At 41.0% G+C, this 13,175-nt stretch overlaps 1 protein-coding gene across 10 annotated transcripts in view; it reads right to left on the bottom strand.

Annotated features, from left to right (window-relative positions):
- Nucleotides 1–4,688: 4,688 nt before the first annotated feature.
- The window catches only part of RBM20 (RNA binding motif protein 20), an 87,946-nt gene continuing 79,459 nt past the window's right edge, over nucleotides 4,689–13,175 (bottom strand). For all 10 annotated transcript variants that reach the window (XM_085554705.1, XM_032445460.2, XM_085554706.1 and 7 more), the window contains exons 11-14: nucleotides 11,842–12,484; nucleotides 9,578–9,697; nucleotides 8,433–8,554; nucleotides 4,689–4,922 (exon numbers count right to left, since the gene is read on the bottom strand). In XM_085554705.1, the coding sequence (XP_085410831.1) occupies nucleotides 4,812–4,922; nucleotides 8,433–8,554; nucleotides 9,578–9,697; nucleotides 11,842–12,484 (996 nt within the window). In that variant the 3' untranslated portion in view covers nucleotides 4,689–4,811. The remainder of the gene's footprint in view (nucleotides 4,923–8,432; nucleotides 8,555–9,577; nucleotides 9,698–11,841; nucleotides 12,485–13,175) is intronic.

Raw genomic sequence — 13,175 nt, 5'->3', positions numbered from 1 at the left:
AGGACACGTGATGCCAAATAAACACTTATAAAATCGACTTTCCTGATGTTTAGAAAGAGAGATTCATAGCTGTGAAGAGATGATATCACAGTCACATGCATGAAGGTTTCAGTACATCCGCAGCAGAAGAACTGAAACCATTTGTGCTTAAAATACATTACACATGTGCTTTAGCTACAAAACACTTTTAAAATACATTTAAGTGCTGGTTTAATGAACCGGAGAGTCAGAAAACCAGAGTGCCAGCCTTATTGCCAATGACCCATTTCCCCAGCTGTTCAATGGCAGTGTGCTGAAAGAGGGAGTTTCAGCAAAAGGAGAACACAGGAGAGGGAAACAGGCAAACGGAGGGACTTTGGCTGAGATCAGGTAGGGAACACTTAAGGCATGCTTAGCTTTGCTGGGGACAATTATTTTCTATGGTACTTTCAGAAGGATGAGAAGACAGACTGGATGGAAACAGAGAAAAGCCAGTGGGGACAGCCAGCCTGCCAAATTTATTCTGAGAAAATAAAGAGAAAAAGGGAAGTGAGTGCATATCTATTAACAGCTAATAATTAATACAGCAGGTAGTAACAATTACAAATAATTACGGACTGGAACGCCAAGATGTGTTCACTTCAACTTCAGCACCTGACGACTGTATTCACTCATGGTGTGTGGCAGAAACCGCCTGCTAAGAGAATCACAACTACTAGAAATGATATTTAACAGCAAACATTTTGGCCTCCTATTTTCACCTTACTCCCCAAATCAGCTTCCATCTGTTTTGATTTGCAACACATTAGAAGCACATTGCTGATGGGACAACTGGGGACAACTGCCCACCACTAGTTAAGCTTTTTAATTCTCTTTATTAAAATCTTTCTTTTTAGGAAACACAAATTGCAATCAGTTACACAGATCAGTTAATATTGATGACAGTTCCTACATAATTAAACAAGTACTAACAAATTCCAACTGTTTACAAGCCAAAACTTAAATTAACAGGATTATATAAGCTCAATAAATAATACATCTGGTCCAGTTCAAGTATAATTCAACAAATCACAGCCTTAATCCTTAGAGAATAGAAAAACCCTGAATAGAACTAGCCTAACACTAATTTAGTGTTAAAGCCAATGTGAAACTTTGTCTAATCTTACGGGGCAAATGTTTGTTTGTTTTATTTTATACTTCAAGGAAAGTAAGTTGCAGATTGACATTAAAGACTACTGGAGATAATAGAGATTTCACAAAGATGAAAAGCACAGTCCCTATTCAAAAAGTGCAATCTTTGGTTAAGATGTGTTGAAATGGTTTGTATATATATTAAGGACGCTCTTTTATTATTATTTTTTTTTAAAATATCAATATATTTTTGGCTAGACCTGAGCCTGCTTTGTGCTATATATATAAAAAGTATATATATATATATATATGTATGTATTAATAAACAGTGTGGATTATAGTGATGATGAATTCTGCCAACAAGAAAAGTAAAGATTCAGAATCTAACAAACCAAAAGAAACAACACGTTTGTACATAAGCTGAGAAAGGCCAGCAACTGCCTACAGTGGCCTTCTTCCTCAGCACAATAGGTAGTAGAAATTGAGGAGCTGAATGCCTGTCAGCATTGCATGATGGCCTGTTGGGGAGGGAAGGAGATTATCTCTGAGATCTCAAAGTGAATCAGGCTGAAAACTGATTGTAGGGATTTGAAGGAGTTAGCTGAGACTTGAGATTGCTTTAAAGTGTTGAGTTCTAGGGTGAGAAAGGACTTCATCAGAAGGAAAACTTTCCCTTTGGCCATACCTGAGATGTTACAGGTTGCTGTTGTGTCAGGACAAAGCTCAGAGGAATGGGGCCACCAAACCATCTCTGTCAGTGTCTGGTTAGGTCACATCTGTGGGGCTGGGCATCACTCCTGCATCTCTCGCTTGAGACATCTCCAGCAGAGGAAACTAAGTAGGGTAGAAGTGCCTCACGGAGTGTCCTCCCTCTATTTCCTTCAGCTGCAATATAGTGGCTTGGGCTCAGAACTGAACAAAAGACCTGCAGCCATGACAGGCTCTTGTGATCCTTGGTCAAGACTTCTGCTCCCAGAGACTTGGATGGAGACCAAAACTTAAGCAAGCACATCTCAGTCAAGGACTGGAGGATACTGAGGTCCACTCTGTCAAGAAGGAATTCTGCATATCTAATGCAACCAGACAGGAAAAAGAAGGTTAAATACGCAAGCTATGAATAATTGGAGTGATCCTGATTAAGAATTTGAGGAGGGGTGAAAAATAACCTCCTGGGCAAACCCTCATTTTAGTAATTCTGCTCCTGTCAGTCAAAATCTCATGATTGCCTATTGCCTTCCCCGCCTGCCTGTATCCACCTGTTGTCTGTTTTCTGAAAGTTGGGTTTAGAGCTCCTTGGCCTGGGAAAGTCTTTGTTGTGGATTTGTGTTGTGCCTATAATAAAGGCAGTGGACCTGTAGCTTCTGCTGCAATACAAACAAAGAATAATAACAGCGATACTTTTCTCATTTGAGGTTACCTGGGGATAAAGTTGCTGGAGGCTTATGACTTTGATATAGACTCAGCTATGTCTCACATCCAATTAAACTTAACCACATGGTCTAACAAGCTGCCATTAGGGCAGTGAGAGCCCCAGTTTGATAGCAGAGTTAGCTTCAAAAATCTAACGCTTGCATTTGTTGTGACTTCCTTCCCTTGTGCCGAGATTGTGCTGAAGGGCATGAGGGGAGGTTCACATTCAGATGATACATGACCAGCTTGAGAGCTGTGCTTTAGAAGATGGTTGCACAATCTCTGCTGCCATTTTTGTAATCTTATAGCTTGCAATGTAAGCTCTTGCCCTAACAGCTCTGTGCTCAGATTTCACTGCTATGTGAAAAGCAAACAGCCAAAGGAAAGCCCAACCTTTAAAGGAAAAAAATCTTTGTTTGCAATTTTCTTTCTTTCTTTTTTTACTTAGGGAAAAACAAAATCTGTTTGAAATGACAGATGGACCCAAATCTTAAGAATACTTCAAGTACGGATAAAGAAGGATTTATGCTGCAATGTTTTTCATTTCCCCTTGTCGTTTGGATAGGCCACATCTGAATCTGGGATGCAAAGAATCTCTCAACTTGTGAGTAACAGGAATTCCAAATATGAAATCTGAACCCACCTCTGGTAAAAATGAGTGGAAAGCACAGGCCATGAAATAGAAGAGGGCTTCAGGCAACAACGCCAGACACCTCTAAGACACGCTGCTTGGCCACAGGATACTGCAGGGAACAAGCACGACTGCTGGCACGAGAAATAATGGAACAAATACATTGGTGGAAGTGGTTTTGGCATTTTAGCCACTCTGTAATAGTTTGCAATATCCCTGCCATTCTTAGGGATGACGGGAACCTTCTGGGAAACTATTTCCTCTGTACAACATCTAAACAGGACATCTTGCACCAGCAGCTTTTTACAGAACATACTTTGATGAGTATGAGAGTCAGGCAAAGAACGGAAACACGTCTGCAAATCCCCATCTGCCTAGATCGCGTGGTGCACTTTATAAAAGTATAACTCTGGGATCAGTTCTGGCAATGGTTTGCATACGCATTCACTATACAACACAAAGCCCCATTGAAATGAACCAGAAACTTGTACAGCGCATTTCAAAGGGACTGTGCAAAATACTAAGTAACAACAGCACAGAAACAATAGCTCATAATAATGCCAAAGCTGCTGGTGCATCCTGTTCTCAGTGTAGCACTGCGAGCTGTGAGTTGTGAAATTCACCTTAAAAAAAAAAAAAAAAAAAAAAAAGCAGGGAAATAAAATATGAAAACAATATTAAAAAGTCTGGCATCTTTCCATGAAAACCAGGAAAATTCAACATTGCCAAGCCAAGGAAAAGCAGCTCTGAAAAGAAAACAGAAAAGCAAGACTCCAAAAGCAAGAGTCCCAAGTAAAATGTCTAAAAGCAACATGGTCCAAACACATGGCACTTTAAAAAGCCTCCCATGAAAGTTTCAAGTCTGTAAGACTCAAAGTTGGCACCCTTTAGATTCATCAAAGAGAAGAGTTTCAAACACAACAGTATCTGGAGAACACCCTGATCACGCCATAGAAAACGCTGAAATCCAGAGCTGCCAGCACGCATGTTTGAATTGCTCTCGCTGTGCTGGGCTCAGGCTGTAAGGTCCCTGGGCAGAGACTGTGGCTCCCTCTGCATTCATACAACACAGTCAGTGCTTAACAATACAAATATCTATCGTTTCACCCAGCTCTAAGACCATGGAGATGGATGCTGATGGGGTATACACGATGCCATCTACAGCTTAGTTTTAGCACAATGGCTTTAGATGTCCTATGCAAATCCTACTCACTAATCCTACTCACTGGGGTAACGAGCAAAATAACTGCAGACACTTTAAGCAACATTAAAGACTATTTATAGTCACATCTCCTTTCCTTCCAGCGTCCACTGGAGGATGATGCTGAGTGCTTCTAAATACTCCGCCTGACCTGATGTGTCACATCAGAATTAAAAGCTGAAGAATCCCTGAGAATTCTGATTTAATCTAGGAAACCACTCCCAACGTGCAGAGTGTGAGAAAGAATTGCTCCACTTGGTACAGATATGCCAGCTTTGCTTCACCGTGGGAAACAGTTTCAGGCATTTTGGTTTTTAATGGCACTCTGGGCATAGGTGCATGGAAGATGCTCTTTATTTCCCCTCCTCTGTACAGTGCAAATTGACAGTTATATCAGAGAAAATAAAACTAAAAAATATATCAGCATTCACTCGTTATGGCTCTTCCAGCTCATCCACGTCATATTTTTTTCTTTGTAAAGTGAGGAACAATTCCAGTGTCATCCTGAAGCAGGTGGCTGTCTTCTTCCTTCATTTTCAGGCTCTCTTCTGCAAGCTGGGACAGATACTTCTGCAATCACAACACAAAAAACCAATCCATCTCTATTAAAACTGAAAACACTCAACACAAAATGGTCTACTCCTTTTCAGAGCTCTTATACAATCCCAGCACCTCAGAATGGAAGAATATACATAGAACCCCCCTTCTGGTGAAAATTCAAGCCAGGTAAAATGCTTAATCCATGGATTTGAAAGTTCTGTCATTTACTCTTGTGCCACAAGGGGAATTGCTGTCAGAAAGATCACAACATCCAGCAGTCTGTGTAAACAGACCTCACCACTGTTTGCAAGCAAACCCGCAGCTCCTGGGTGTTATAGCACAGGACCTAACCCCACTGAGCCAACTAAATTATACCAGGGTAAGACTGCTGCTTCAGAAAGTAGATACAGATTCTGAGTCATAATTTAAAGCATATAAGTTACATTTTCAGCACTTCCAGTTCAGACATGTATCTTGTGCACAAGAATATTTATATAAAGAGACAAATCAAACTCAATAATAATTAACAAAATTGAGTACTCTGGCTAGAGTATTTGTGCACATTGTTACCCTAAGAAAAAGCATTTCAGCGTTATTAGAAAATATGGATGTGGCCAGTGAGGCTTCCAACCTTCTGAAAGCACTATTAGTAGAAATGGAAGATGAACCAACTGATGTAGGTTGGAAGATGGTGCTCAAAGTATTTATTCACAGTCAACAGACTTAGAAAGAGACAGAAAGAAGCTTCTTCATCAGCCAGTCTACACAAATACCCACACAGTAACGTAGAGGTGGTCATACATACATCATTTAGTTGCAGGATTCCTCCAGAGTAGTTTACTCTCTGTTCTCCATGAGGACATTCCAGGAGGAATGGGAAATGAATGTAAAAAAAGAAAGGGCTATGTTCTGACTGCCAGGCTGTCTCACATAAATACACGTTGTGGATGTAAAAGGTACAGACTCAGTAAATGTAAAGAGTAGGCGCATAACTGTGAGAAAACGATGACTGCACCTCCATTAACCTGACTTGGGAGTAGAAGTTACATAACTCTTGATTGTGGCTCCCAGGTACAAAATTCCATATGGCAGAAGGCCAGAGTAAATGTTACAGGAGTGTACCAAGATATAGAATCCATAAAGATTACAAGGGATCTGTACATCATGAACTGTAACAAATCCCTAACACTTGTTGGATCAAATAACCCACGTGTTTCTGGGTTTGAATGATTATCCACCAAAATAAGACTGAGGTTTATCCTTCACCTTTAGCTGAAGCTGTCACCAGTTTTGAAGTTTTCAAATCAGGCATTCAAATTCATTTATAGGAAAATAAAAGTCTAGGAAAAAAAAAAAAAAAGACTTGTTTTCTTTAAATACAAGTTTTGATGAATACTGTATGAAGCTAGAGGTAAACAGGATAAAATGCTGCATGGAATTGCCAAAGGTAGCTTGCACCAGATGAATCTGACAGCTTGGTGTGATACTTGTAGGAGGGAAGACCAAACGTTAGATCTTTTGGACATGGAAAAAGCAGTGGATTGCAAATACAAATACCACCTGGGAAATTACGTATTAAGCCAAAGAGAACGGTACAGTACAAAAAGTGCGCAAGGCTGATAGGAAACAGCTGAAATTTGTTCATTGGTTGCTGTTCTTCAAGGGCAACACAGAGTGATATTAGGAGGTAATGGTGACTCATTTACTCATCACCTAAGTGAGGTTTTTGGAAGAAACGAACTGTGTAGTTTTGTGTTAAAATCCAAACGCTGCATATACATTCGAGACGTGGCTCCAAGAAGGTTGTATGAAAGATGACATGTGGCAAATCAACTGGAAAAGACTCATGTTCATGAAAGCATTTGGGACAATGACACTGGCATCAGACAGTGGCATCTGTCACATGGGCAAGACAACAGAATGACAGTCTGCAGAGCAGTCCCATAGCTTCAGATACAGCTAGAGCCCACAGGTCTTAAGTTGCTGGATGCACTCATTAAACTGCACCACCCTAAAAGACTGATGTTTCTTGCAGAGTACAATTAATTACTACGGTTCTAGAAACACAAAGCAAAAACTTGCTGAACTTCCATTTGAGTGCGCAGAAGTTGGATGGTTTTTTATCAGATGTATACTTCCTCCATTTAAGAAGATAAGGCTGTACAGAACATTATGTTTTCATTACCCTGTTTGCCAGTTTTCATTTTGACAGCGTTTGCTGCCTTTGTGCTTTCATCTCAAGTCAGAGTTACACACCTACTACAGTACATTTCCTGAGAAATGTATAATGGGAGAAAAAGAAGATTTTTTTCCATGCTCTCCCAAATTTGTTTGGACATTTTTTTCTATGACTTAGAATAACTTAGAAAGTGAAAATTGCTTCTTCTCCCTATTGGACTCATTATACATGGGGCTGGAGTTGCAACCTCTGCTTAAGCAAAGGTTCTTTGGGACACACCTGCACGGAATACAGGACAAGTACTGATGTGCTGCATTTGGTCAATTTCTCTGGATTTTCTTGAAAGAAGCTAAAACAGATATGTGAACTGGGCACCTGCAGAGCTCCAGTATTTGCTATGGGCAGAGGGAAGGAACAGAGAAAGAAGGGACAAATTCTTTCACACTTATTTTTTTTTTTTTTGTGAGCATGTGAGATCCAATAAAAGTGTCTAATAAGGACTCTTAACTGTCTCAAAGCTCCCTAATAAAAGTGTCTTCTGTAGTGTACACACCCCACACATGGGCATGGACTCAAAATGTGATGCAAGGCTGGCTCCTCAGTGAGTCCTTAGCATTAGGCATGATGCTTGCTCTGTCATGACTGATGCTATCAGCTGTACATGTGAAAAGTGATAAAGGCAGGAAATATTATTTAAAGGCAAGTGCCCATGGTCGCTTCATGCTATTATCAACGGCTGATGGTATACACTTATGGAAACCACACAAGTGATTACATGCCTCTGCATTTCCTTAAAGAAATAATTCAGTGGTGCCGTTCTCTGTGGCTGAACTGCCATGCTGTTCTGCAGCACAGGGAGGTGATTTCAGCAGGTCACAGCAGGAAAAGCCTGTGCATCACAGAGTACTGCGTGCTGAAACACGCTGCAGGAGCTTATGCTCATACAAAGCAAGAAAGGCAAAGTTATTAAACAAGTGGCATGTTCAGTGCTCCTGAAACTAAGAAATAATAACGGTAGCTGCTGGGCTCATCCCCAACAGCTTGAACATTTGGGACCCTTAGCAATGGGTAACTAAAGGTCTGAGTAGCTTGCTGAGCTGATGACAAGGAACCAATGTGTATGAGAAGATAAAATTACCAGCTGGCACCATTTTACTTCTGATCCATAAGTTGATGGCAGGGACCTCAAAATTTAGTCAAAAATTAGGGTGCTACATTTGGAACTACTGAAAGGTTTTGTTTACTTAAATTTCACTTTGAATTCTGCTCATGGCACAAAAACTGATTTTTACTACCATCACTATAATATACCCAGTCCATCCCAAAATCTAGTTATTGGCTATTTTCACGTGTGTTTTTACCTGAAGATTTTTATAGTGGACAGTACTTCTGCAGTGATTCGTCTTTGCCGTCTCTTCATTTGTGTAGAAGAGCCCGCAGAGCTTGCAGTAAAACCCAGTTCTAGGCACCACAAATTCCACACCTATAGAGAAATTCTGCATTACATTCACATGTCAGCTGGAAACCTTCCCCCCCAAAATAAGCTAGTTAAATGACATAGAGATGAAGACTGACCCTGGATACATAGAATGGCTTAGGTTGGAAGCTATCTTAAATATCATCGAACTCCAACACTGTGCCATAGGCAGGGCAACCAACCACCAGGACCAGGTGCCCATGGCCCCATCCAGCCTGGCTTTGAACGCCTGAGCTGCAGTATAAAATACCGTGCATTGCAAATACACCTTGCACTTCTCTCACAGATATCATACACATGGACCTTCTTCTCACAAAATCTTGGCTAGAAGTCTCACTGTGTAACCTCAAGGGCCAGAACAGCTATAGTAGTTACTACCAGCAAATTCACACTGACATCATGCAAATTGCTCTTAAAAGATGCATTCTCCCAAGTGTTTTGCTTGTGATCAGTGTTTACACAGCAAAGCGAATACTTTTTGTAATACTGAGAGTATAATCAACACTTTTATGGCAGGCACTGTTTTAAATTGCTAAGTATTTTTCATACCATATGTCTTAAGATTTCAACTCTCTAATTCCTAGAGAATTTCCTGGATGATCTTTCCGCCCTCAAGATTCCTTGACTTTGAACTGAGTTTCTACCACAGCCTCACCAGGCCCCTTATGAATGTAGTGTGCCTGTGGGGGGTACACAAGGCTAAAACATGCTAGTTTACTCTTCTTTCTGATTACTGCAGAGATTCCTTGCATCAGGCTCAGGTTTGAGACAAAGAAGCCCAAAGGAACTGATTTCATCAGTGACATTAACATCTTTTGCTATTCATCTGGAAAGAAACTGGCAAAGGTCTACCATGAAAAGCTCGTTTCTCTCAACAGCTCCCCTTCTGTCCTATACCCTGCTCCTTCGCTCTCCTCACATCTGAGAAATAAATACAGCAAGCAGCCTTAAAGTGACATCTTGTTGTAAGCTCTAGGAATTGCAGTGGGAGGCACCTCAGCCACCCTCGGCCTGAATGTCCCAACGTACCCAGGGGAATGCTGAGTTCGGTGAAGACGTCTTCTTGTTCCCAGCCTGCCGGAGAGTGCCTCCTCCTAGACTCTACTTCTGGGTATTCGAGAGATCTCATTTCCAGGTACCTAGAATTTGCTTAACAAATGAATAGATGTATTGAATGAAAACAGTTTATTAGTTTCAACAGACATCTGCAGAAGGATTCTTAGAACACTTTCTGGGTGGAGCTATGAATTAAGCTCTTCCATTCAAATAAGACCCCCACTCAGTGCTACTTCAACAATAGTTAATCCTATTTCTCCCAGATCATTTTTCTATTTTTCATATCATGTTTGCTATGTGTATTTTTTTCTTTTTAATATTTTAAATTCTAAACATATCCATAATATTACACATGCCTCTGGCCCAAGCACAGTTGAATTGCAGCCCTGTAACCACCTATGGCATCGCATGACAAGGGCTGGGGCTGGGCTGCATATGGGCAGCAGCACCTGCTGTGAGCATCTCCCCTACTGCCAACCGTCCCACAGCAGGACCCCCATGGCACTGCTGCCATATTCTTCCTGGAGCCACATCCTCAGCTCTGCAGGGGATGGGTTCTGCTTTATGGCTCTTGGCTTTTGAAAGGTTTGATTCCTACTGATCAACAGAAGTAGACTCAGACCAGATATTTCTTTTTCTTTTTCCACAGAGCAACAGAATCACAGATAAAATGGTGTGATTCCTGCTTTTCAGTCCTTACCTCAAGGAACCAGTTCCCTTAACCTGATGGCATTTCCTCTGCATTGCAAATTTCACCAAGATAAGGGCTACATTTTCTTACAAAACAAATACATTTCTGCCCAAACCAAACCTTTCCTGCCTTTCAAGTCTGCCGTTCAACATTCTGCAATTTCTGACTACAAGAATGAATTCTCCTTCATGACTCCTTCATGATTTTAAATGTGCATATTGCATGATTTAAAAGAAAAATAATAATTAAAAAAACCCGACTGATTGGCTTTCAAGTTAACTTTTAAGACCATTCCAAGTTTCCAAATGTGCTGAAGAAATCCTGAAAAACTCAAGAGCTTCAGTTGGTGTACACTTATAACACCCAGGGCCTTTCTGGCAATGTAAGTCTCACTTAGATTGATTTCTGGGCTTTAAAGCTGGCAGCTGCATATGCTGAGAGCCTAGAGCTTTGCACAGCAGCTACCACATCCACAGCAGACATCTGGGACACAAGCTCTTCTGGAGTTTCCAGGCTCTGCTACTGAAGCTTGATGTCTGTGAAGTGGGCAGCCAAGGGAGCCAAGCTTGCCATCTCCAGTTGCAGGGCATGGCATGGCAGATTATCTCCAAACATGCAAAGCCTGGAAAGCTGTCCTCAGGCCTAAAGGTAGGTACTGAAAGGTGAACAAGTTTCAAGTCTATTCAGGAAGAAAAAGTTAGGTCAAGATCAGATATTCAAACCAAATATTCTGCATGAAGGTGGCACTCATAAAACTTCTAGCAACTTCTGCTCACAAACCCTTCTCCAACACAAGGGCTCCAGTAGCAACCAAAGAAGAGCATTCCTGACCTATACGGCCTATTTCGTTTTCCACTTCCACTCCTCATTTGCTCAAATTTCATTTGAAAGTGTGACAAGGAACCAACCTCAATTTCAGACACTTAAGATCTCTTTTTTCCTGGCAGTAAAATATTAATAGACAGCTATGATTACATTTATTGGCACTATCTCACAGCATGTCCTATCAGATATATGAAAGGCAGTAGATAAGAGGAGATGGTAAGGCAAGCCCTGACAAAAGACACGTATTTGTGTGAACAGGGACTAAGAAGTAACAATCTGCGGATGATTTCCATGTTACTAATGCCTCCGTACAGTGTGCAAGAATACCCACCTTGTCCAGGAGCCAGCCAGACATTACAGATACTTTTCTGTTGACCTTCAGTGACTGTCACTCATTTCATTGACAATTCAAAATAAATTTAGCAGAGCACTGAAAGCGTTCAGTTAAACTCATGTGAACCTTGACATGACAATTATAGCAGCTTATGCCTTTCAGAAAGCTTGCAAGCTGCTTATCATATTTCATTTACACTATTCAGCTAAGAGCCTCTAATGGTTTAGCTTGGCAAAAGGCACCCGAGTTCTTTTACTGAGCTGCTCCAAGGACAAGTCTTGATACTATTAGCAACATTTACTCTTGTTAGCAATAAATTTCAGCCTACTGTCAGAGGAAACATGCAAGGCTCCCTGCAGGCTGAAAAGAAAAAAAAACAGTAGTTACCCTCTGGACACTCTTGGCTTCCATGTCTTGTTTCTTCACTAACATTTTTAACAAGCATTTCCATAACTTCTCTGCTTTCAGCCCCTTGTGATCCCATCTGTTTGTAATCATCTATAAATGCACCAGGGAGCTGGAGAGCCTCTTCTTTTAGCTGAACAGAAGGCTCTAAATGAGTGTCAGAGCCTTTATCATTTTTTACTTCTTTCTGCTGGTGGTCAGACTCCTTTGCAGACTGGTCTTCTTGTGACTCCTCTGGCTTCTGCTCAGGGTCCAGATTTAGGCTTGATGCTTCAGTTACAGCATCATCATTATCATCCTCCTCGTCATCCTGACAGATGCTAGAAGCTACACTGCCCTTTGCCGACCTGAAGTTTGTTTCTAAAGGTTTATGGGTAAATTTCTCTTCACTTCTGGTTAAGTGGCTATGATTGTTTTCCAGTTCTAACATGGTTGTCATACAGGAACACATTTCTGTAGCAGCTTTACTTTTTTGATCAACTGGTACAATTTCTTCAAGCTCAGTTATATCAGGCTCCATAATTAGATCATCTTCTCCCACTTCATCTACTGTCACTAATTCCTCCATGTTAGCAGGATACCAGGTCTCGCCTTCTATCTCACTTCCACTCTCCCAGTCTTGGTCCTGTCACAGAGATGTAAAAATATGAGAGGTCAGTGGGCTCTGAACATCAGTAACTAGGAAAAATTCCAATCTGGCTATGCCTAACTCCTCTCGTTTTTTAGTTTCAATGGATGACACGCCTCAGTGCTATGATTTTAAATGTTATACACACATACAAGTAGTATTTTTATAATAATAATATGGATTTCACTTTTAGGAGCTTCTATAGCTGCCTTGGAGACTGCAGCCCCTCCAGTCTCCCACTCCTTGCTTTTTTATAAGCAGACGAATAATGCACAGCCTGTCATACACTTTATTACATGACTGACTCTGCTACATGATCCCCAAGGAAACCAACCTCTCCCTTTCCTCTGCTTCTGTTCCAGAGCAGCCAGAAATAGGAACCACAATGAGAACACACTGAACACCACTCTAGCCCCTGTGGCTTTGACTTTTCTGGATTGAGTCCTTTAAATTCTAATGGTGACTGAGAAAATGCCTCTACCTTCTGTAGCCATTTCCTTCCTCCTGCAAGAGCCCTCTGCCAGAGACTAGAGATTGGCCTAGACCTTAAGAAAAATAACTTTTACAGTCATATTCCAAGATTTATAATCTGCTGTACTTCACATAGGAAATTATAGACGTGTAGGATGCTCAGACTCTAGTACTGGACTTAAGAAGTATCAGAATGTCCTTTTCATACATAGTTGGT

This window comes from Coturnix japonica, chromosome 8, assembly GCF_054131305.1.
Source record: "Coturnix japonica strain WE chromosome 8, WE-NBRP24, whole genome shotgun sequence".
In the NCBI taxonomy this organism is placed as follows: domain Eukaryota; kingdom Metazoa; phylum Chordata; class Aves; order Galliformes; family Phasianidae; genus Coturnix; species Coturnix japonica.
This window is presented reverse-complemented; position numbering and strand designations above follow the sequence as displayed.